The sequence below is a fragment of the Solanum stenotomum genome, chromosome 11 (assembly GCF_019186545.1).
Source record: "Solanum stenotomum isolate F172 chromosome 11, ASM1918654v1, whole genome shotgun sequence".
Taxonomy (NCBI): domain Eukaryota; kingdom Viridiplantae; phylum Streptophyta; class Magnoliopsida; order Solanales; family Solanaceae; genus Solanum; species Solanum stenotomum.
The window spans coordinates 52,882,449-52,905,063 of record NC_064292.1 but is presented as its reverse complement, the minus strand read 5'-3'; the positions used below and the strand labels follow the sequence as shown (position 1 = coordinate 52,905,063).

At 36.5% G+C, this 22,615-nt stretch overlaps 3 protein-coding genes across 3 annotated transcripts; 2 read left to right on the top strand and 1 right to left on the bottom strand.

Annotated features, from left to right (window-relative positions):
* Positions 1–470: 470 nt before the first annotated feature.
* Positions 471–5,740, bottom strand: LOC125844839 (uncharacterized). Its single transcript, XM_049524188.1, has 9 exons — positions 5,204–5,740; positions 3,965–4,488; positions 2,152–2,202; positions 1,957–2,064; positions 1,735–1,830; positions 1,437–1,535; positions 1,287–1,346; positions 1,067–1,186; positions 471–834 (listed from the first exon to the last, which is right to left on the bottom strand). The coding sequence occupies exons 1-8, from the start codon at positions 5,706–5,708 to the stop codon at positions 1,121–1,123; spliced, it is 1,509 nt and encodes a 502-aa protein (XP_049380145.1). The 5' UTR covers positions 5,709–5,740; the 3' UTR covers positions 471–834; positions 1,067–1,120.
* A 1,553-nt stretch (positions 5,741–7,293) lies between these two features.
* Positions 7,294–17,314, top strand: LOC125844930 (splicing factor U2AF-associated protein 2). Its single transcript, XM_049524296.1, has 14 exons — positions 7,294–7,432; positions 8,454–8,567; positions 8,886–9,020; positions 9,117–9,307; positions 9,794–10,027; positions 10,295–10,387; positions 10,486–10,524; positions 11,424–11,513; positions 11,641–11,743; positions 11,903–11,983; positions 14,515–14,591; positions 14,961–15,041; positions 16,286–16,377; positions 16,821–17,314. Exons 1-14 carry the CDS (start codon positions 7,363–7,365, stop codon positions 16,945–16,947), a joined length of 1,527 nt encoding a protein of 508 aa, XP_049380253.1. The 5' UTR covers positions 7,294–7,362; the 3' UTR covers positions 16,948–17,314.
* A 738-nt stretch (positions 17,315–18,052) lies between these two features.
* On the top strand, positions 18,053–18,752 carry LOC125844306 (uncharacterized). The gene has a single exon (XM_049523594.1). It carries the CDS (start codon positions 18,105–18,107, stop codon positions 18,672–18,674), a length of 570 nt encoding a protein of 189 aa, XP_049379551.1. The 5' UTR covers positions 18,053–18,104; the 3' UTR covers positions 18,675–18,752.
* The last annotated feature ends 3,863 nt before the right edge of the window (positions 18,753–22,615 follow it).

Sequence of the window (22,615 nt, the reverse complement as noted above, 5' to 3'; positions counted from 1 at the left end):
ATAGTCATCAATTTGAAGTAGAAAACGTATGAAGATTCAATGAATTTAAGTTAATATTTAAATGATTATAAATTGATTGATGTTAATGTGTCTCAAATGATTTACGTCTCAGGTCAGGCGCCGTATATATTTTTACTTAAATCTTCTTTCATAATATTACATAACAATAATATTGTTAAAATACACATGTCATCTTAAATCTAAGAAGTCGAGCTCAAAGAATCCCGGCTAAAATTCATCATTCATAGTCGCTATGTTTTGAGTGCGCATAAGGTAAACTCCACACACATTACATTAAATCTTCTTTCATAATATTACATAACAATAATATTGTTAAAATACACATGTCATCTTAAATCTAAGAAGTCGAGCTCAAAGAATCCCGGCTAAAATTCATCATTCATAGTCACTATGTTTTGAGTGCGCATAAGGTAAACTCCACACACATTACAATCAGCGTACAAGAAATCATTGGAAAATGGTTTTATTTCGTATTCAAACTTTAATGAGTGATTCGATTAGTACAACGGGCCACATATATGTAGTATCTTCACGGCTCAATATTCTTGGAGAACAATCGAATCGAGGTTTGAAGGAGAATTGACTATTCAATCTTGTGAACTAATCGAAACTGAAATAGGAAAAGTAAAAACAAAAATCCTACAATGGTCTACTAGAAATCATCTATTTTGTAACACTACTACACCAACAACAACCAAACCAAGAATAAAATCACCAAAAGGAAAGGTAAAAGAAATAAGTTAAACTAGCTTATGAAAAAGATAGCCAATCCATTGATGGGCTCATGGTTTCGACCTCTCCTTGGTTTATGCTCTGCCAAAACAAGAGAAACAGCTAATTAGCCCAAAATTTCAAACCTTGAAATGCCAGATTAGTGAATATATCAAGATTAGATACACTTATAGTCATCGAACAAATGTATATACATAACTATTTTCCAACTATTACAATGATGAATCAGAAGAATCTCAATGTGTGGATGGTGGTACGAAGAGGACAATAACAAATGGGAAAATATGAGACTAGCTGAACTTTGAGTTCTTACCCGCTATGACGAAAAAGGTGCCATGAAACACCACAGAAACGTTGAGAATGCCTATTACAGTAAGTATGATTCGACAACAGTTCGCCCAAACTTTTCTTCAACATCCTTGGGTGTCTCAATCTAATCCAAAAATAATGAGGAAGAAGTGAAATTTTAGAAAACAAAGAGAGGGAGCAGAGTGGGAAAGTAGCACCAATACACAAGCAAAACATGGACGTACCGCATTTAGAGCTTTGAAGAGAGCTTTAACTGTGTTATGTGGGTTCCTTGAGCCAACAACCTGCCAAAGTATGATGTTACAATAATGGCACCAAATAAATACCTATTTCAATATTATGTGATCCGCTTGATCAGAATTATGATACAGTACCTTCGATTTCACATTCCTGAAACCCGCTAGATGCAAAATTGTTTGGACAGTTCTACCTGCTTTCATCCCTGTTTGAGTAGGAGCAGGCCACAGATATACCTGAATTGAGGTGCAAGTAAGCAAAGGTTCAAGACCAAAGAGTAAAAAAAAAAACGAAAATATGGAAACGAGACAGAAAACCAAGATTCTTTTTTTAAGAAGGCATAAGCAGAAATTCACAATGGATTTTCTACGTGTATGAGCAAAGAAAAATTATCAAAAGAAAACAACTAAAATCCGTTATCAGAATAGTTGGTACCTTGGTCTTTTTGTAGTTTGTTTGTACTGCATGTGAGATTGTATGTTCCTCATGCCGTTCAACATAATGTAGGTTCTGGAAGCATTTCTCATATGCCTGCAGAATTTAATTTTTTTATAAAAAGAAGTCTTTTTATCATACAGAATCATTCAGCCAAGGCATTGACAAAAATGAAGCACATGCTTTAAATGCCATGGTCAAACAATAAACTGACTCATGTACCTTTTGCAGGGCAATGGGAATAGCTGGACCTTTTGCTTTTGCAAAACCAACAACTCCGTGATAGTTCCCACAAGCCAACAAAGCAGTATACTTGACAACTTGTCCCCCCTGTATCCCATTTCAGCCAAAATTTGTGAAATAGCTCATTCAAGGTCAATTAAGAAGAAAGAAAAATCCATTCAATAGCTGCATTACCTTAGTAACCTTACATGTCCTATTGACATTAATGAGTTTCACATCAAAACCCTGCCATCATGAAGAAATAATAAGTGAAGATGAAAGAATGATAACACCCAACTCAGTGAAACTGAAACATATATTCTACGAAATAACTTAGAATATATACTCTAAATCTCAAAAATCATAAACATGTCCTCATAGGGTGATATTGTATTTATGTAAACGTTCTTGAATTGAGTCAGTCATAAGAATCCTCAACATAGAAATAAATGATGTATGCAAATGAGGAAACAGGGTTCCCACTTCACGAGTGGGTCTTAGGAATACTGAAAATATTAGCAAATTTTACAAGTTCTCACAACTTGGACCTAACCATGATCCAAACTCTCAGATGAGCTACTTCAAAATAGCACGCACTTATTGAAACTTGCAATTTGCTGGAGGCTTAAGGATGATCCTTCATATCAGACAACTAAATGTATACTGTCTTCCTTTTGTTTGGTCAAAGAACTCAAGAAGGCAAGCAAACTAGATGAAGCATTTTGGAATCACCCAGTTTTCCTTTCTCATAATGAAAGGTTTGGGATCACTAGCCCAGAACGAGAATTGATTAGTTCATTTCATGTCAACTATCATCCTTATTCTATTTTGATGGAGTCCTTATTCTATTTCTTTTTCATTTTCTGTCAGAGACATTTCAAATTTGCTATTTAGTTTATCAGAAAGAAGAATGTCAAGATGCAGTATTTAGCATTAGCAGCATCTAAAAAAAAAGGTCTCCTACCAAGTACTATCAGGAAGAGGGAAGACAAGCACCTTCTTCGCCCTTAAAAAGCAGGGGAACCTTTTTGGCCATAGACCGATCTACCAGAGGTTACGAGTTTTTGACCACTACATAAGCAAGAGCAAGATATAGCATGCTTCTACAGTTCTACTTTCCTGCCAGCAGATTGGGGTCTAACCTTTAACTAATAAGATTCTCTTTCTTGCAATACAACTTAGGAAAATTCCATTACATGCCAGACCTCAAGCAAATTCTATCAAAATAACATTGATTTTTAATATTAACCTGTTCCGCTAACAGAATGAAGAACACAACCAAAACAAAATCATAATTAGTACTGCCAAATTTTGTAAGAAAGAAACACCACAATCATTTCAAGGAAGCCATCCAGGGAAATTAAACCAAGAAGCTAAGTCTTTTAAGAAAAGTGATTAGTTAAATGCTATTCCTTCTATATGCTATGAAGCGACCAGACATGTGAACATGTGGTGTAAGAGTCTGGCCTCGAAGTATTTGGTACCAACAACATGCTTCTTGTAACTTCTCATTTTATTAACAGAAAATTAGCAGGATAAATATTAGAATTCTCCACCTGAAACAACTTCCCAAAAGTTAAGTCCCATTTGCAAGAAAGTAAAACCAATACTTTCACTCATTTAGAAATGTCTTTTTTCTATTCAAAGAAACACAAACATATTTTATTTTTGAGAAATCCATAAGCCCAATACTTCTTAGAAACACAACCTGAGGCTCAAGAAGGGATGAAATTTTCCAGAAAATGAATGGAGCGGAAAGTTTCATACTGCAAGAAAAAACTCTGACACAATGAAACAAGACAAATCAAAATTTAAATCTAGTTCAGCACGTTTGTAGCACTGCCGGGAGAATCTGACTGCAGTTTTTAGTAAAGTAGGACACTTTCAGGATGATGACAAAACAATGCATGCCATGAAAAGGAATGCTTAATAATCCGAATTCAGAAACAAGAAAATTTGTGAGAGACTTATCTAGGGCTAAGTGACCAGGGTAAGAGTTGGTGCTTACTTTTCTGTACTGAGGTCTTCTTTTCTTCTCTGTCAACGAGTTCCTCTCTTCAGCAAGATCTCTGATTTCCTCTTCTAAAAGCTTACCCTTTTTCCCAAAGGTGTGGTCCAATTCAGCCAGCTTTTCTTCAAGTTTCCTGTCAATGGCATTGAGCTTCTCTAACAATATATCATCCTTCTCTTTCATGTCATCAAATTCTATGTCATCGTCATCATCTCCTCCTTGAATCATCCCCTTTTCCTTTTCAAACCCAGCATGTTCTAAAAGATCTACAGAGGGTCCCACCTGCTGATGTTGAATAAGTCCATAATTCTCTGGGTCGTTGGGATCATAAGCTTCCCTCCACTGCACCATTCGCATGGCCCTATTCACCTTCTGCTGCAGAAGAAATTTTTCCTTACCCTCAGACACTTTAAGGCGGTTCATCAGTTCACCAATCACCCGATACTCTGGTCTCAGCCGGAAATGCTTTTGCTCAAACTTGTCAATTCTATTCATCCATTTGTATGCATCATCAAGTGTCTCTGGTCAAAACTTCCATAATTTGTCAATTCCAATTCGACAACAAAATGCTTTCAATTGGTTTTGCAAGTCAGTTCACATAGTTGAACTTCACATACATATGCACAGACAAACATAGTTCTAACAGTATGTTATTCTTTTTCCATACATATTCCAACCTATCTAATAAACCCCAACCAAAACCTTTCCACTAACATTTACATTAACTAAAAGTAACAGACACTATAGCCATATTGCTCACCTCCATCCTATAAACAACAAAAAAAACTGAGGCTAACTTTCCAATCCCACCAATTATCACGCTTTCACAGTGTTAATAAACTAACATTATTTTGTGCCTTCTCTCCTATGTGAATTCTTAGGATGTAAATAAGCTAATAACCACTTAGGGGTCATTTGGTAGCCGACTAGAATTATGTATGTACTAGTAATGAAGATATTAGTTATTCCATTTCTTTACCCCGCATAAGATAATACACAAATTCGCTCGTAACTTACCCATGTATTAGTTATAGGTGTTTCTAAATTGCAAACCAAATGCGTAATTTAGTTTCTAAGTAGCTACCAAACATTGTACGACTCATGCAAAAACTAATATGGGGATAAGTTGTTTCTTTACTAGCTACCAAACGACCCCGGAGAGGAAATCAAATCTTTGCATTCTACTTCAACCATTGATGTCTCAAAAGGGATTCAATGAAAATGAAATCATTGTACCTGCATCAGTGAAGTTCTTGAGAAGCTCTTCATGTCGTTTAAACTTCTTATCAAAAACTTCCCATTTTTTGTTAATAGCATCAGGAGTCCACCTCTCATCATCATCTTCCGAATCCGAATCCGTAGGCTCAAAGCTAAACTTTTCCTCCTTGAGCTTCTTCTTCTCAAGCTTCTCAATTAATGGACCAACACCCATGGAATCCTCATTCTCCTCAGCATCAATATCAGCTGTATCTAATCCTTTCTTCTTTCTTTCTTCCTTTTCTCTTTGCTTGTCCCTTTCCACGTCAAGCAACAACTCTTGAATTACCCTCTCCGCTGACGGTGTCCGGTTGTAGGACGCCGTAGAGAAGAAACGAGGAGTTAGTACGGAATGCGGCGGAAATGGGTGCCGGAAAAATGGTTCCTTGGCTGCGCCGGCGGCGGAAGATGGTGGCTTACTACTGATGAACCGCAGTTGACTGCGGAGTATCCGGGTCCAAAACGTCGTCGTTCTGCAGCTCATCTTTGATCACACAGAAATGGTGTGAAGCCAAGGAAGTGATGAAGAAGCCATTAAAGCCAGGGTTTAGGGTATTACATCAGCGGGTCGGGTTGGAAATACGGATCGGGTTATAAATACGGGTCGTCAACTTAAAGCATTTCTAGAATTGTTTTAATTTTTTTTTTTTGCATTACATGTATTACTATTACCAATCAACTAATTATCAAAAATTTATGGTAGAATTGGTAAAGTGATACTATTATAAAATTAGAATTTTTGGGTTCGAGTTGCGAAGGAAAAAATAATAAGAAGAGTTTTTTTTAATAGATCTTATACTTTATGAATTGAATTTAATTAGATGACAAAGTAAATATTAGATCATTTGAAAAATATTAAAAATTGTATCGCTATGAAAAACAATTATTTAACAAACGAAAAGGCTTGTGTTTATGATTTCTGATAATACAGTTAAAAAAGGCAGAATTACTTAATTAAACATACTTCATTATCCACAAGCCGACGAGGACACGACGAGTGCAGGCCTAACCATGTATCGATGCATCCCACATGAAATTCATGGCCACACTACAGTAACACTTGAATTTAACCTCCAAGCGAATTTTGATAGGCAAATAACACATTGAGAGAAATTTCCATCGTGTTTGGGTGCATAATGAACTTCAGAAGCGAGTTGAGGATCTCCGTCTTCAAACTTTAATAGTCGAGGTGACGAAAAAACCAAAATTGTGGCTTTGGCGGAGATCTGTCAGATCCAGGCGCAACAAGCAACAACGACAAACCAAAAGATGAAGCAAACACCACTTGGTGAGATGTCGGATCAGTGAGGAATGTAACCGGAAAGTTTCAATCAACGAGATTCATGCATGTATCTAACACGTTATTGATGTATCTAACATGTTATTGAATTAAAACTATCTGATTTTTATCAGTATATCTGATTAAATGTATATGTATATTATAGATTTACGCATGTATCTGACATATTATTGATGTATACGACACATTATTGAGTTACACAATATATTTTATAGTGTATCTGATTAACTATATATGTATCTGACAAAATATATGCATATATATGAATATGTGTTCATAAATTTGAGTTAAAAAGTCTAAATTTTATTGAATCGCAAAAAAAAAAGATTTTAGTTGTTTTGATTTTTTTGGAGTTATGATATGTCATATCCTCTAAAGTTGTTACACGTATAATTTTCTCCTTAATTAATGGCTTTTAGCTATATCCCTTAACAAGACACCCTCATTATTCAATGACTTTCAGTTATATTATTTAATTAGATACACTACTAATTGATATGTATATGTAGATATACATATTCGAGGACCAAAAAATTATAAGATACGTAATATTTTACAAATTAACATGAATCTAACTAATTTGCTTCTAAAGTAGTGAAATTTCACTAAGTTACCCATATCGTAAACCACGAAAAAAACCAATATTATTTCCAACCTCCCAAACCCATATTGCTAAGTCCATTGAACCCGGACTAGTTGCACCGATTTCAAAGATCCGACCCGAATTTCCCTAGTATTTCTTTATGCATTGCCTATACAGTTCTTTTCTGTAAAAACGAAGAAGAGGCAGCAGCACAAAGAAGAAGCTACTACAGAAAACTGGAGAGAAGCAAATTAAATGGCATCATTGAATGCCTCTGAAGATCATCTTCCTCAACAAGAACAATTACCACAAACGTCTTATACGGGTCAGTTATAGTCTCTATACGTGCAATTTGGTTTCTTTTTTTCAAACCCAGTATGTGTGTATCTTTGTTTATTGAGAGCTATGCTTTTGTATTTGTGTTATTTCTGTATTTTAGGAGATGGGTTTCGAGTATCATATTATAATTTTAAATGGGTCTACTGATTTTTCTCATTTGGAGGGATAGAAGCTATACTTGGATTATTATAAATTGTTATTGCAGATACTGTTTTTCTGCTCAGTGATAGTAGGAGGATTTCTCAAATTTGTCGATGTTAGGAAAATTATTGCTTTTTTAAAGTGTTATGAAAGAAAAACTATAAGGATTGGAAGTAATAAAGGCAGTTGGAAATTTTGGTGAAGATTGTGCTTAATATTAATATGTCGTCATGGACAATAGGATTAACTATAGGCATAGACATTCCTTTTAGGTTTGGCAATTGTTTTCTTGATAACCGAATCCTTCTCCACTTAAATACCAGAAGTTTTGTCTGCAACACGTTGCGAACCCATGACGTGTCTCGTACCACTAGAGTAAATCCTGGGAGTTTTTTTAGGTTTTAGAATGCCATGTGACATTTTGAATTGCTTTAAATTGCTTTTCCTTGAGCCGAGGGTTTCTCGGAAACAACCTTTCTACCTCCCAAGGAAGGGGTAAGGTTTGCGTACACTCTACCCTCCCCAAACCCCATTACACTGGATATGTTGTTGTTGTTGTTGTACCATCTTATGTACCATTTGTTTGAAGTTTTTCAAGTATTGAATTTTCAAATACAGTTTTTGTTGTTGTTGTACAATCTTATGTGACTTCTTGAAAGACTTTCAAATTCAAATTTTCAAATCTTTTAAATATTTAGAAACTAGTATGAGTTTTCATTAAGTGCTGCTTTTCTTGTTGCCTCTCCTAATGGGGGTTGGGGCGCTCTTGGTGGTGGGGATGCATTATTTTTGGATTCTGCAAATATGTATGCTGGGTGCTTCATAGGGTGAAGAAAAGAAGTTTGATTCTTGTATTTCTGGTGTAGGTGAAGGCAACAGTAGTTTGTATACAACTTCTGGAGTTAGTTCTGAATTGGGTTGGTATGTGCTTGCACAAGATCAGCAGCAACTAGGCCCATATACAATATCTGAATTGCGTGGTGAGTTCCTAAACTTCCACTCTTCAATGAGTATATGAAAAACATTTTACCGTCCTCTTATTGAATGATTGCTTACTGAGAGGAACTAATACTAGTAATTTCCTTGTTTAAATTGGATGAGTTCGTCTTTGATGGTTTTCTTCATTTATTTAGGTGTTCATTTGAGTTCTATGCCTTCTGGCTCTCTATTTTGTTGTCTTTGTTTCCTTAGTTTTTAAAGGTTCAGTGCACCCATAATCTTGAACTATTGTATTCAGCTGTATGATGTTCAGATGGTATGTTGGGAGATTTTTAAGCTTGTTTTCTTGACATGGACAGAGCACTACTCTGCTGGATACCTACTGGAGAGTACACTAGCATGGTCGGAAGGAAGGAGTGAATGGCAACCACTTTGCTCGATTCCTGGATTGCTGACTGATGTACCTGAGCATAGCACTGGTGGTACAAATTCAGGTGAGAGATTCATCGCTTAAGAGGTGAACCTGCAGAAATGTAATAACTTAACACTATATCACATTTGGCTGAGACGTCTGTTACCTGCTTTTGCAGTTCCTTTGACTTCTAATGATCCATTTGATGAGTATGAAAAGTTTCAAAAGGAAGTGAAAGAGGCAGAGGACGAGCAAGCAGTCGATGAGGATCAAAGGCCTTCAACTCCTCCAGATGGTGAAGATGAGTTCACTGATGATGACGGAACTAGGTACAAATGGGATAAAGCTCTTAGAGTGTGGGTACCTCAGGTAATATAATATATTACTTCTAGCTGTCTTCTTTGTTCCCTCGTCTCTCAGAAGTTTAATTTTGTGATGTAAAACACATGTGGGTCATTTAAAACAGAAAAGAAAAAGCACCCAAGGGTGTGGCCTAGTGGTCAATGACGTGGGTTGAGACCTCAAATCCTAGCAGAGACTAAAAACACTAGGCAATCTCTTTCCATTTGCCTTAGCTTTGGTGGATAGAGTTTACCTGGCACATGTTGCTGGTGGGAGGTGGTAGATATCATATCCTGTGGAATTAGTCGTGGGAGGTGGTAGATATCATATCCCGTGGAATTAGTCTAGGTGCGCGAAAGCTGGCCGGCTGGCCCAGACACCACGGTTATGAAAAAAAATATAGTTCAAAGAAATGAAAAAAGAAGAAGAAAGAGAGTACATCTTTGTGACTTGTACTTCTGTTCCTTTATTTATTTGTGTTGGAAAGTGTCTTGATCAAATGAGGTTTTATAGGAAGATCCAACCGAGAAAACTGACTATCGTCTAGAAGATATGACTTACGCTGACGAGGAGGAACTTTTCCCTACATTGCCCGCTGACATTTCTTCTGGAAATGAGAACAAGAAAATGGATAACACTGAGGCTGATAAGAATGCTCCAGATTCAATTGAAACTGCCACAGCAACACATAATGGCAAGAGAAAACTGCCTGAAAAAGAAGAGCCTGAAAAAGCCGCTGAAAAGAAGGTAACTCACTCTTAACTTTTATGTTTCTCCAGGTCAAAGGTTACTTTTGGCTTTTGTCTGTTAGTTGTCTGGATTCAAGTCTCGTCTTTTTCTTCTTATTATTAGATTTAGTTATTAAAAAATTGTAAACTAATGGTTGTTTTTCATTTGTTATGATGTGCACGTTTCCATCGTTCCCCTGAGATGAGCAGGCATTATTCAATGTGCCCTCTCTTCCTTCTCCTAACGCATACCTCTCACACCTTTCTTTTTCTATTGACTGCACAGGAAGCGAATAAACCTCCTGATAGCTGGTTCGAATTAAAAGTCAATACTCATGTCTATATTACAGGCTTGCCAGAAGATGTCACTGTTGATGAGGTAGTTAGCAATTTGTTGTTTGTTCCTATACATTTGTGAGAAGTGCAACATTTTTTTGACTTCTTAATTATGTTACACTAATGTGGAGATCATTGTAGGTGGTTGAAGTCTTTTCAAAGTGTGGGATCATAAAGGAGGTGCGGAACTTCTTTTTTACCTTTATATTATGGAAATTTGATTCTGAAGATTGATATGGTCACATCTAGTCTCTCAAGGTCATTTTAATTAATTTCTGCTTAGGATTACCTGTATTTTGGTGAAAGATGCATTGCAGGTTCTGTTCTTTTTGCTACTAGAGGCTTCACTTTTTTAGTGCAAAAACATTATGGATATGCAAATGAATATTGTCTTACTATTGGTGATCCGATATTACTTATTAAATAACTTAAGTCACACTCTCAAGGCCTAAAGACATCATAGAGTAACTTAATACATTTGCAACTGATAACCCTGATTGTTGCACCGAAGGGTGTGGCCTAGTGGTAAGTGGGTTGAGAACCATGAAGTTTCACGTTCAATTCCCAGGGAAGAATTTACTAGGTGGTTTCTTCCCATCTGCCCAAAAGCCTTGGTGGATAGAGTTTCCCCGTACCTGTGCTGGTGGGCTGTAGCAGGTGCCCGTAGAATTAGTCGAGGTGCGCATAAGTTGGCCTGGACACCACTGTCATAAATATGGAAACTGATAACCCTGAGTCCCTGATTGTTTGATGTTGAATTCCTTTTTATGACTTTTATCTTCCTTGCTTAGTTGGTTTTGCTTGGATCACTTGACTGCTTTTTTTCTCCATCGACTGATTTTAGTAACTGTTGCATTATGTGTATTAAATGAATCTAAATCCGTCTTATAAGCACAATTATGGTGATAGTGGCACCACATGACTTAAAGGAGAGTTCTATAAGCCTATTAAGGAGTTTAAACATGTTAGCTTGTCAAGTTGTGATCTTTTAACATGTCTTATAGGGCATTCAACCATTCTGTTTTGGCATTTACAAACCAGTATATAATTTTAATAGTGAGCTATTATAAAAATTGTAGGATCCGGAAACACAAAGGCCTCGAGTGAAGATTTATTTTGACAAAGAAACTGGAAGGAAGAAAGGTGATGCACTTGTTACATATCTTAAGGTAATGATTCTTTTCTCAAGTACAACAATGATGTTTGGAGTTTTTATTTATTCATAAGATTTTGGAGTTATTTGTTGCAATTGTTATTCATGTGTTTTATCTTCATTGGGGAACCTTTGTGCATTAGGAGCCTTCAGTTGATCTAGCCATTAAAATTTTGGATGGTGCACCTTTTCGGCCAGGCGACAAAATTCCTATGACAGTTACACCAGCAAAGTTTGAGCAAAAAGGTAAACAAACCTATGTTCTTTGGTGCATTGTGTCAAGTTGTACTTGGTGATTAATCTTGCTATTACATTGACCAAATAAAGCATGGCTCAGCTTTTTGCATTTATAGTCACTTGAATGCCTAATTGTCTTCTATGGACAAACCTTTATTGATTTTGCAGGGGAGAGGTTCATACCCAAGAAATCAGACAAGCACAGAAAGAAGAAACTCCAAAAAGTTGAGCAGAAGATGCTTGGCTGGGGTATGTCTTACATGTCTTTTACTCATAAGCTGGTTTTATGCCACAATATCACCTTTCCATGTTACTTTTGGTTCTAAGAATGGTATGGTAATAGAGTTCCTGAAATGCTGTTTTGTTGTTTTTCAACATTCTGAAGCTTATTGAGTAATATTGTCTAAGATGTATATGTTTGCTTATATCTGCATAAATGGATCTTTGGTCTGCGTGAATTTTGGCTGATACTTTTGGAATAAGTTAGTGACTGAAACCATCATGTCAGTTTGCAACAGCTGAACTGACACAATGGATGATTCTTAATTGGTTGAAACATAATGTTATTCAAAGCTTCCATCATAAACCTGTTTGTTTGTAGTCCTTAGTCAGTTCATAAGCGATCTTATTTGTATTATGTTGTGTCTTTTCTTGGATTGCCAACATGTTTTTAACAGTTACAGTGCAGTAGCATCCAGTTCTATTTCTCTCTTGCATCTTAACCTGCCACTGGTTGCTCAATTAGCCTCTGCAAAGTGCATGATAGACTCACATATTAGTGCCCTTTTGGTCTCATTCTAGGTCATCGTTTCGTCCTATCTGTCCACCCTTAGCCTGAAATTTCCAGCCACCGAGCTCTATCACACATGCATTCTGACAAACTCCCTCCCAGAGTACTGCCTTACCTACTCTGTATGGCTGTCCTTACATGAAGAGACAGTCACTCTGCACCATCAAGCAGCCCTTATTTATTTCCTTCGTCTTCAAATCCAGACAGCTAACACCCTTGCATTTCCTCCTTTGAGTTGGCCTATCTGAAAGGAAAAAAATGAGTGAGTGCACTAGATGTCTATCGTTTTTTCAAATGACTGGTACCAGGTTAGAGTGGGAATCCAGTTCATAGCTTTACTTGCCAGTTATTGCATCCTTCTTCCACGTGGACATCTAAATCTTCACTTTCTTGAGCAACAACTGGACTCTATGAATTGGGTATAAGTGCTGTCCATTCCGTAGACGAGAGACCTGCTGACCTACTAGTGGTTTTAGTTGGACAAGTTGACTCCACAAAGCAAAAAAAGCCTCAGATATTCCACTAACTATTACCTAGCCAAGAAAGGAAAAGAAAGGGCGATCTGCTAGGGGCACCTTTCTATTCCTTCTTATCTCCTACATCCTTGCAAGGGTGCTCTGTCTGCCAGACCTTGCTCCATTCAGAAGAGGAACGCTAATGAATTCATGGTTTTATGTTTCTGAGCTAATTCAAGCTTAAAGGTAAAAGAACATAACCATAATGCGAGAAGGATCGATTCACTTGCCATTACATCTGTATTTGTGTATCAAAAGATAGGTATAGAGCATATTTAATCAGCTTACTTTAAGTAATGTTGGGGGTGGGGGTGTATGGGAATAACTAAAGATAGTCTCTGTCTAAAGAAACTACTGGCTAAGCAGTCAGTTTGAACACAGAACAATCTATCCAGAAGGGGTTTTCAGCTATGCTCAAGATGCGATCTTTGTGGAGAGCAGGCAGATATAATCCACCATTTCCCTTTACATTTCAACTGGGCTGACCAACTGTGGAAATTTTTCCATCCCCGGGGGCATCAGATGGGCTATGCCAGAGACTATAACATCAATTTTAGTTAGTTCAGATAGGGAGGGCGGGTTAGCTAATCAGGAAGAGAAATGGTGGATTGTCCCTGCTTGCATCTGGTGACAATATGGAAAGAAAGAAATTGGAGATCCTTTGAAGATAAAGGAAGCTCCACCAAGAAGTTGAAAATGAATTGTCTAGTCCTGTTCTATTTTTGGTGTAAACAAGAATGTACAGCATAGGCAGAAAATATTTTTGATGCTTTAGATTTCATCTAGATAGGTGTCATGAACCATGTGGTAAATCTAAATTTTGGGATTAACCGCACAACTTTTCCAGTCAATTTTATTTTATAAAAGTCGTTACTTTTAGTAAGAAAAAGTAAAGAAAAGCGTTGAGAAAGGGCAGATGTATGTTCCTTTTCAACTCTTTCAAAAGGAAGATACTCGCTTTGGAGTTTTCAGATTATTCAGCTTTTAATTTGTATCTGGAAGTGTTTCGAGTATGGAGGATTATAAGTTGATGCTTGAGGGGTATTAGAGTGTTGGCATGATGAAGCCATTAAACAACATTGTGGATTCAAAAAGCAATTTTACCGTGTATAAATGGACCACGGTCCTTTCTCAACGCAGCTAGCTCAAGCGGTGAGAATCGCCCTAGACAATATAAGGAACAACAACCCATTTCCTCCACAAATGTGGGACACTTGAACACCTTTTCTCATGCTCATAACTGGACATCTGGAGCATGCGCAACACTGTGGGACACATAACATTTACTAATCTTCTTTGTTGCTTCTCAGTTATTAACTTATTATTATTGATTATTTCTTCTATATATTTGATTTGAAGCTCTGTTTATGGTAAGATCTTATCTGTTCAATGCAATATTTTCCTTTTCTCCTACAACATATGTGTTTCTTTTCTCCTTGCCCCCTCTTAGTACTCTTTATCACTGGCAATATCAGGTGGTCGGGATGACTCAAAGATATTGGTTCCAGCTACTGTTTTGCTTCGCTACATGTTCACACCAGCTGAATTGCGGGTAACGTTTATATGTCTGGATACTCATTTTTGTTATTTTTCAATTTCAGCCTAACCGGAACAGTAAATTGTACTCAAGGTGTGAACAAATAAATTTCAATTACCAAACTACCATACTTTTGTAAACTGGTGGCAAACGTAACATAGTAATAAGCAATTGCAGCATATATTAATCATTATGAAGTGGAGGAAGTTCCTCAGAAGTCCTGGTTTTTTCTTTTTGGTCCAGGCAGCTGTCTTGCTGTTGCCTTTCCCAACATTTAATTCTTTGTAGTTTTTCTACTTGTTGAATTCTTAAATGTGAGAATTACCTTCTAGTTATTGTTTCTGAGTGGGCTTTGAGCTAATGCACTTCTAATGTTGTCAATAGGAGGAAGAGAATTTATGTTCTGAGCTACAGCAAGACGTCCAAGAGGAATGTTCAAAGTTTGGTCCAGTGGACTTGGTAAAGGTATTTGCCAGTACTCATAAAACCAATTATGATATTGCTTATATATGTCTGATATATATGCTTGGTTCCTAGTAGAGATGAGTTACTGAAGTGATTTTGCCAATATAGGGTAATATGTGCACCTTCTGGGTTTGCTTTCTAAGTTATGTGGTTTTGTGTGAAGTTATTTTGCTCTTTTCACCTGTCAGTAAAGTAGGAATTCCAGATCTTCAAGATTATAAGTACCTTTTATAATCTTAGAACAACAATTGGCTGTAAAGATCAGCTGGTAGTAGCAAGTCAAATGCGGGAAATGAAAACAACTGTTCCACAAATTCACGTGGCTTGGTTGCTTACGTCTTGTTTCTCTTCTACATTTGTGCAGCTGATTGATGTTGGGCCTTGATGCTCCTTCAATCTAGTACCCCTACATAAGCAACTCCCCGAAGGAAGAGTTACAGTGCAAGGCCTGCTTGTTAAATTGGAATCTTTGTTAATGTGTTATAAAACCAGCTTATGCTTTAGCTCTCTGAATATGACATAAACAAGCACACCTGATTATTTTAAATAGTTACACAACATCCTTTAATGTGAGTAGGTACAAATTGACAAATCGTGTGCTTGTTGGGCATCCATTCTTTTTCTTCTGATGTCTGGGACTTCTTTTAATGTCATATTACGCCATTTATACTGGGGACTATGTTATTCCTGCTTTGACACTCCCTTTATAGTGGGTACAAGCAGTGGCTGTATATTGTTTTGAAGATAAGTCCAATACCATTCATAGAGTTAAATGGAATTGTATTGTATTTTTATTTTTTTTGTGTAAACAAACAAATATAGAGGAATTAGAGCTTGTAGATCTGTTAGGCTCTCTGTAAGTAGTTTCTCCCTTTCTCTCTTTTTTTTTGGTTTGTTTTGTTCCCCTTTTGAAGGTCTCCAGCATATCCTTAATGCTGTGGAATACAACATTACCAGTTTCAGGAGTAGAAAGTTCAAATAGGTCATTATACGAGAGTTGGACAAACAAGTGTTTAAATAGTCATTTGAAATTTGAGAAATATATGGTTGGTTTACCACAAAGATTAAGATGATAAAAACTACTAAAAAATTGTATTGGTTAGTATCCTTGAAAAGTTTGCGATTTAGGGTAAGGATTAAAAAGATCAGGACAGAGAAAAATGAAATATCTAACTTATGGATTGAGAAAGATATCACAGTAGGCTTTTGGTGGTTTTATCTAATTCATTGATACACTTTTGCAGGTGTGCGAGAATCATCCACAAGGGGTTATTTTGGTCAAATTTAAGGATAGACGGGATGCACATAGGTGCATTGAGTCGATGAATGGACGCTGGTAAGTGATTGCTTGGTTTTCATCTGCATCTAAAACTTTTGTTATCTCATGTAGACTGCATTGAAGATTTTTACTGAAACTTATTAGTTCCTCTGTTCCATTATGTATGACACTATTTCTTTTTTAGTTTGTTATTGAAAGAACGACCTTTCTATTTTTGGGAACCCTTTAATGTCATGCTCTCACGGCCACAAAAATCCGTGGCATGTTTAAGGCCACAAGTTCCAATTGTACTTTTGGTGTGTAGCAAAAATCTTTCTTTCTTTCTTTTAATCCATGCCTAGTCAAACACAATATAAATTAGAACGAATGGAGTATATATAAGCAAGCATTAGTGTATCTCGTGAAGTTGTTTTTCTAGATCTACAGCAGAATAATCAGCACCTGCGTATTCTTCTTGTTTTTGTTTATGTGATTTGACTCATATTTGTTTGTTGCAACAGGTTTGCTGGTAGGCAAATCCATGCTAGTGAGGATGATGGATCTGTTAACCATGCTTTAGTCCGAGATATAGATGAAGAAACTGATAGATTGGAGAAGTTTGGAGCTGAACTTGAAGCTGATTCATAGATGTGGAAATAGTAGCAACACTTATTTTTGCTTGCTATACATCCCATATGTCTATGCAACTCTTTGAATACGAATCCGTTTTCTGAAAGATTCTGACTGCCATACTTTGGTGAGAACTCCAATGTCTTGCAAAAAGTGGTGATAGGCGCTGACCTCGTGGCATGCCAACTAGATTTGTAATCGCAAGTAATGGGTCATCTCCTAGTTTTCTTTGGAGTACATGTAACATGATCAATTGGAATGAGAAAATAGTCTTTTCTTGGTGAAGTGGAGTGGAACTTTCTCTAGCACTTTAACTTTCGGACGTGACGTGCTTTGTAAGTATCGTAGCTACAAAAATTTGTTCGATGATCACTTGTTTTCACTTTCTTTTGTTGTTATGTTCCGTTCCTTTGACCTTGCACGATTGGAGTAAGTTCTGTATACAACGTACATCTGTTCAAACTTCATTTTGTTGGATTATCATGGATATGTTGTTTGTCATTTTATGTAGACTTGTATGGTATACTTTCTAAGGAATGTACTTTTATTTTTAAAAATGTTAAATTCCTGCAGGGTACTTGACATTATGTTAAGATAATTCCTGTGCCCCTAACCTAATCCTGGTTTGAATCTCCGGTGGAAAGATTTGAGATACCTTCTCCTACTCTGTAAAGTTACGGAGTCTTTGGTCTCATAGTAAGCCAGGACATCATTTCACTCTCTTAACGGAAATGAATGCACCGTAAGACCAGACAAAGTTGCTCGCTCGCCTCACAACGGCGCCATCTGTCTTTTAAGTTAATTATTTTCTAAGATGACTCCTCTTATTCAACGATAATCCAAGCTACAACGGCACCTCATGAAAACTCATTTTTTTGTTAATTAAAGATTATCTATGCTTAGCTAAACATTAACAATTAGACCAAAAGTGTCATTATCATTTTTTTAAATGAAAATTTCAAAAAAGTCAAAAAGAGATTCTAATAATTTCCTCTTTTCCCCACACAACGGTCATATACCAATCAAACTCACAAAATATGACCGTTGCACCCCACCCCCCTTTCTCCCCCTCACCCCAACTCCTCCACCTATATAACCAAAACTCCTCATACTCTGTTCTTCACTTCACTAACAAAAAACTCAAAAACTTCTCTGAAAATCTTTTCAATTCAAAAATGGGGTTCACTAGTTATGCAGAAATCTCCGAATCTCTTCACCGTACTCGAAAATTCTTCCTTTTATGTAACTACATTCTTCTTGGTGCAGCTTCCAGCTGCATTTTCTTGACTCTTTCTCTTCGTCTTATCCCCTCGTTATGTGGTTTCTTCCTCATCCTCCTCCACATTATCACTATTGGGGGTGCTGTTTTTGGGTGCTCTGCTGTTTCTACTCGTTCGAGTATGGGGAATTGGTATGGCCCTCATATGGTATTTACAGTTTTGACAGCGATTTTACAGGGCTCTGTTTTCGTGCTGATATTTACGAGAACAGGGGATTTTCTTGGGAAATTGAAATCGTATGTTAGGGAAGAAGATGGTGAAATGATTTTGCGATTAGCGGGTGGATTGTGTGCATTAATCTTTTGTCTTGAATGGGTTGTGCTTACATTTGCTTTTTTCTTGAAATATTATGCTTATGTTGAAGGTGATGGTAATGTTGTTGGTGGATCAATTGCTATGAAAAGAAGTGCTAAAGTTCAAGATGAAGAAGATATCAAGAATTGGCCATGGCCTTTTCAAGTCTAAGTTGATCTTTTCTTGGAGGTGATTTGGGGGGTGTGGGGTAAAAGCTATATATATCATAGCTTCTCAATGATTTGTTCATTCATTTGGTTATTTTCTTTTGTTGGGGTGGGGGTTGGGGGTGGGGTGTAATGTATGTTGAGTGTTTCTTATTGGTTCTATCATATATATATACAAATATATGTTCTTATTGAGGAAATTGAATTGGAATTAGTGATTGTTGTTGAGCCCATTTATTTGAATATTTTCTTTAATATGTTAGTGACTTCAATTAATTTGATTCATTCTATTATAAAAACATATACTTATAAATGAAGCAAATTAGCTCCATATATACAATATTATGTGTTTCTTATATTGGTCCTAACTTTAACATATATAATCTTGTGTATTGAGGAAATTGAATCGAAAATTAATGATTATTGTTGAGTGATCAATGTAGTTGCTTTCCTAAATTGTGTGCTTGAACGACTTCAATCAATTGAATTCATTTTATTACGAAGCATCCTTATAATTGATTCATCCTAATGAGTGTTGTTGAGTCCATTTATTCAATTAATTCATTAAAAATGAAACTTATGACCTCTTATGAGAAATTTAATATGTTCATTGAGATATCATGTGTTTGCTTTTTCTCAAAACGTATATTGGGACTTCAATGAATTTTAATTCATTCTATTAAAAAACAAATTCCCATAACAGAAGCAGATTAGCTCCGTTTTTCTTTTTAGTGTTTATTCAATTTTTTGAGATAACATGTTTTAAATTTATGTTTTAAATACGAGTTTGACCACTTTCTAAGAAAATGATATATTCAATAAGATTTTTATCATGGTTACTTTATAATCCAGCTAATTATGCACTGGAATTAAAATAAAACAGAGTTATTATCTAGAGCATGTGGTCACACTTTTCTTTTTTAATATTGACTATAATATTACACTTACTTCTCTTTTTTTATTTGTTAATAATTCTTTTAATAAGTAAATTACAATTCGACTAATTTACCCTTGTTAATTTTAACCTCTTTTCATTAATTGATTTCAATGATTATTTTTTGAGTTGTCAATTTTTTTACTTTTAAATAAACAAATTACGTGAATGCGTAACGGGCCAATGCGTTAAAATTAGTGTGGAGACTAGTTGGGATTATTAGGCCGAGTAAAGTTAGCAGAGAGAGAAAAAATTTGGTAGCGGAACTTTTTCCATCGATGAAGATAAGGTGTTCGACGAAATGTCACAGACAACAGTGAGTTCTGAAATTCTTGTTCTTAACACAATTGTCCATAGCTTTGTTTGATAAATGTCCTAAACAGGAGAAATGAGGTTTTCTAGATCCTTTTCCTAGCTAAGGTACTGTAATGTTGAATGTGATTATGTGAATTGCTGCAATTGAATATATCCATTTGATGGTGTCTTATGACATCACACTATTGCTTGTTTGTATAATTCTCTTGAAGAAATGTGTGGAGTAGTAAACAAACTAGAGTGTTGCCTTACCTTGACTTTAGGTTACACAAATGCAATTGGGTTGATACTGGGTAGGAGCTATGTTGTTCGGTCTCTTCAAAAATGTTAACGGATGTGTGCATTTTGGAGAATCCGACATGGGTGTGGCAACAATTTTTGGAGAGTCTGAGCAACATAGGGTAGGAGTGGAATCTTCCTAGTTTCTTGTCGTCTAACTTGAGAAGGTGTGCTAGTGAGGAGAAAATACAGGAAGTACTCCAGGCAATTGTTGTAAGTTCCTCCAAGCAGTCACCATATACTCGAGAAGGTGTGCTTGTGAGGAGAAAATTCAGGAAGTACTCCAGACAATTGTTGTTAGTTCCTCCAAGCAGTCACCATATACTCAAGCTGTTAGGCTCTTGTTTGCTATGTTTGGTCTAGTCCATAAAGCTAGGCTGACTTCTCTGTTTATTGTCTTCGACGGTGTGATTTGCTCCCATGTTTTATGTGTTTTGTGTTTTTTTTTAAAATATGCTTTCGTGATTTTCAGCATTTTAGGTGCGTCTGTATCTGAGATACAGCTTGCAGTGTGTCTGATACACTGTATTGTGGAGGAAAGTGTCGGCAGGTTCAGTAAATATGGAAAGTATCGTTGTGTATGGTTAATAGGCTCCAAACTATAGCCTTTTTTGAAATTTCTCTCAAGTAAAACATAGCTATTATTCATTTCATTTGATGACACTTGCTCTGTAGTTAGCACCCGACAAGTGAGAGGAATAAAGGTTGGGAAATTGTCATGTCAGGGACACCTTTTAATGCTTTAAGTTTGCCCTTTTCCCTTACTGTGATTTTATGGCTTTCCTCCTTAACTGTCATTTTTAAGTTATAGCTCATGAGGTCTTTGAAATGAACAGTTTTGAACATAAGTTTGCTTCTGCTAATTACAGGGAAGTTGGAAATGTGAAGAAGGCATTCACTCCTCCACGAGAGGTGCATGTTCAAGTAAACCATTCCATGCGTGATATGGCTTCACAGAATCTCTTGACGCACCTAAAGCTTGTCGAGAAATTTGGCAGCCTACTGATTTTCTTCCTGATCCTGCTTCTGAGGGATTTGATGAGCAGGTCAAGGAGCTAAGGGAAAGGTGTAAGGAAATTCCTGACGACTACTTTCTTGTATTAATTGGGGATATGATCACAGAGGAGACCCTTCCAACTTATCAGACCATGATAAACACCCTAGATGGTGTTCGTGATGGAACTGGTGCCAGCCTCACTCCTTGGGCTATTTGGACTAGGGCATGGACAGCGGAGGAAAATGGGCATGGTGATCTTCTCAACAAATACTTTATCTTTCTGGAAGAGTTGATTTGAAGCAAATTGAAAAGACAATCCAGTACCTAATTGGTCCTGGGATGGTAAGATTTTTACAAGACCTTATGTTAAACAGTGCAGCTTTGAGTAAGTGTTATACTGTCTCTCTATCTATCTGCTTTTGGCATATCCCATGCTGTCATAAGATTTCTGATTTTTCTCCCAAGTTAGTTCAGGTGTCAAATTACGAAAAATTTGTAATCGTATGAAAACTTGTAAATGGGATGGTTCCTCAAATACAAAATAGATGAAAACTTGTTTTTAATTGTACTTGCACCTTGAATTTTGTTTTCCTTAAGTCAAAGAAATTCTAATCTTTCTTCCTAGATTCAAATTGTAAATAACTATATGACCATTTCCTTGTTCCAAATAGCCCCACCTAGGTTTAGTGCAAATACAGCAGGATAAGCTACGTATAATAGAATAGACCCTTGTTGTCCAACTCTTCCCTGACCCCTGCTATGCGGGAGCTTAGTGCACATGGTTGAGTGATGAAGGAGAAGAGAGATAGCATCCCGACTGGCTAGGACTGCCCCTCTTAAAGCATTTATATCCTAGATTCATCCATCTAACAAGTCATATATAAAATGCATAATCTTGACTTAGACAGGGAGATAAAAGAAAAAAGGGTACCAAAAGGTTCATCTTTATTGCTAATAACTATGCTTTTTCCTATGGCCTAAACACAATTGCAAAAACAAAAACCAAGGCTCTAGTGACGTAGCTTTAAACTCCCCTGCACAGACTTCATACCATACTCTCAAAGTTTCTCAACATAAATCAATGGCAAATTTAATGATCAGAATTACCCTCCAACACAAGTGCATTCATCTCTTAATCTCTTTCCTCCAATTTTCTAATCCGCAGAACCAGTCCACATACATAATCTTGTACTCTGCGTCCTTAACTGGAAAAATGCAGTACAAAAACCAATCCACTAGCACCGGAATCTGCCTCAAAAAGATGCAGTAAGAGTAGTGAGAGTACAAAATCATGCTTACTCCGTAGGCATCATAGGCCAACCCAAGCCAGAGTTAATTAACTATACCTTACAGAGGATGTTATAAACTCTGCACTCAGAAAATGTCCCTGCAGTTCAATATAAGACAGTCAATAAGAAGC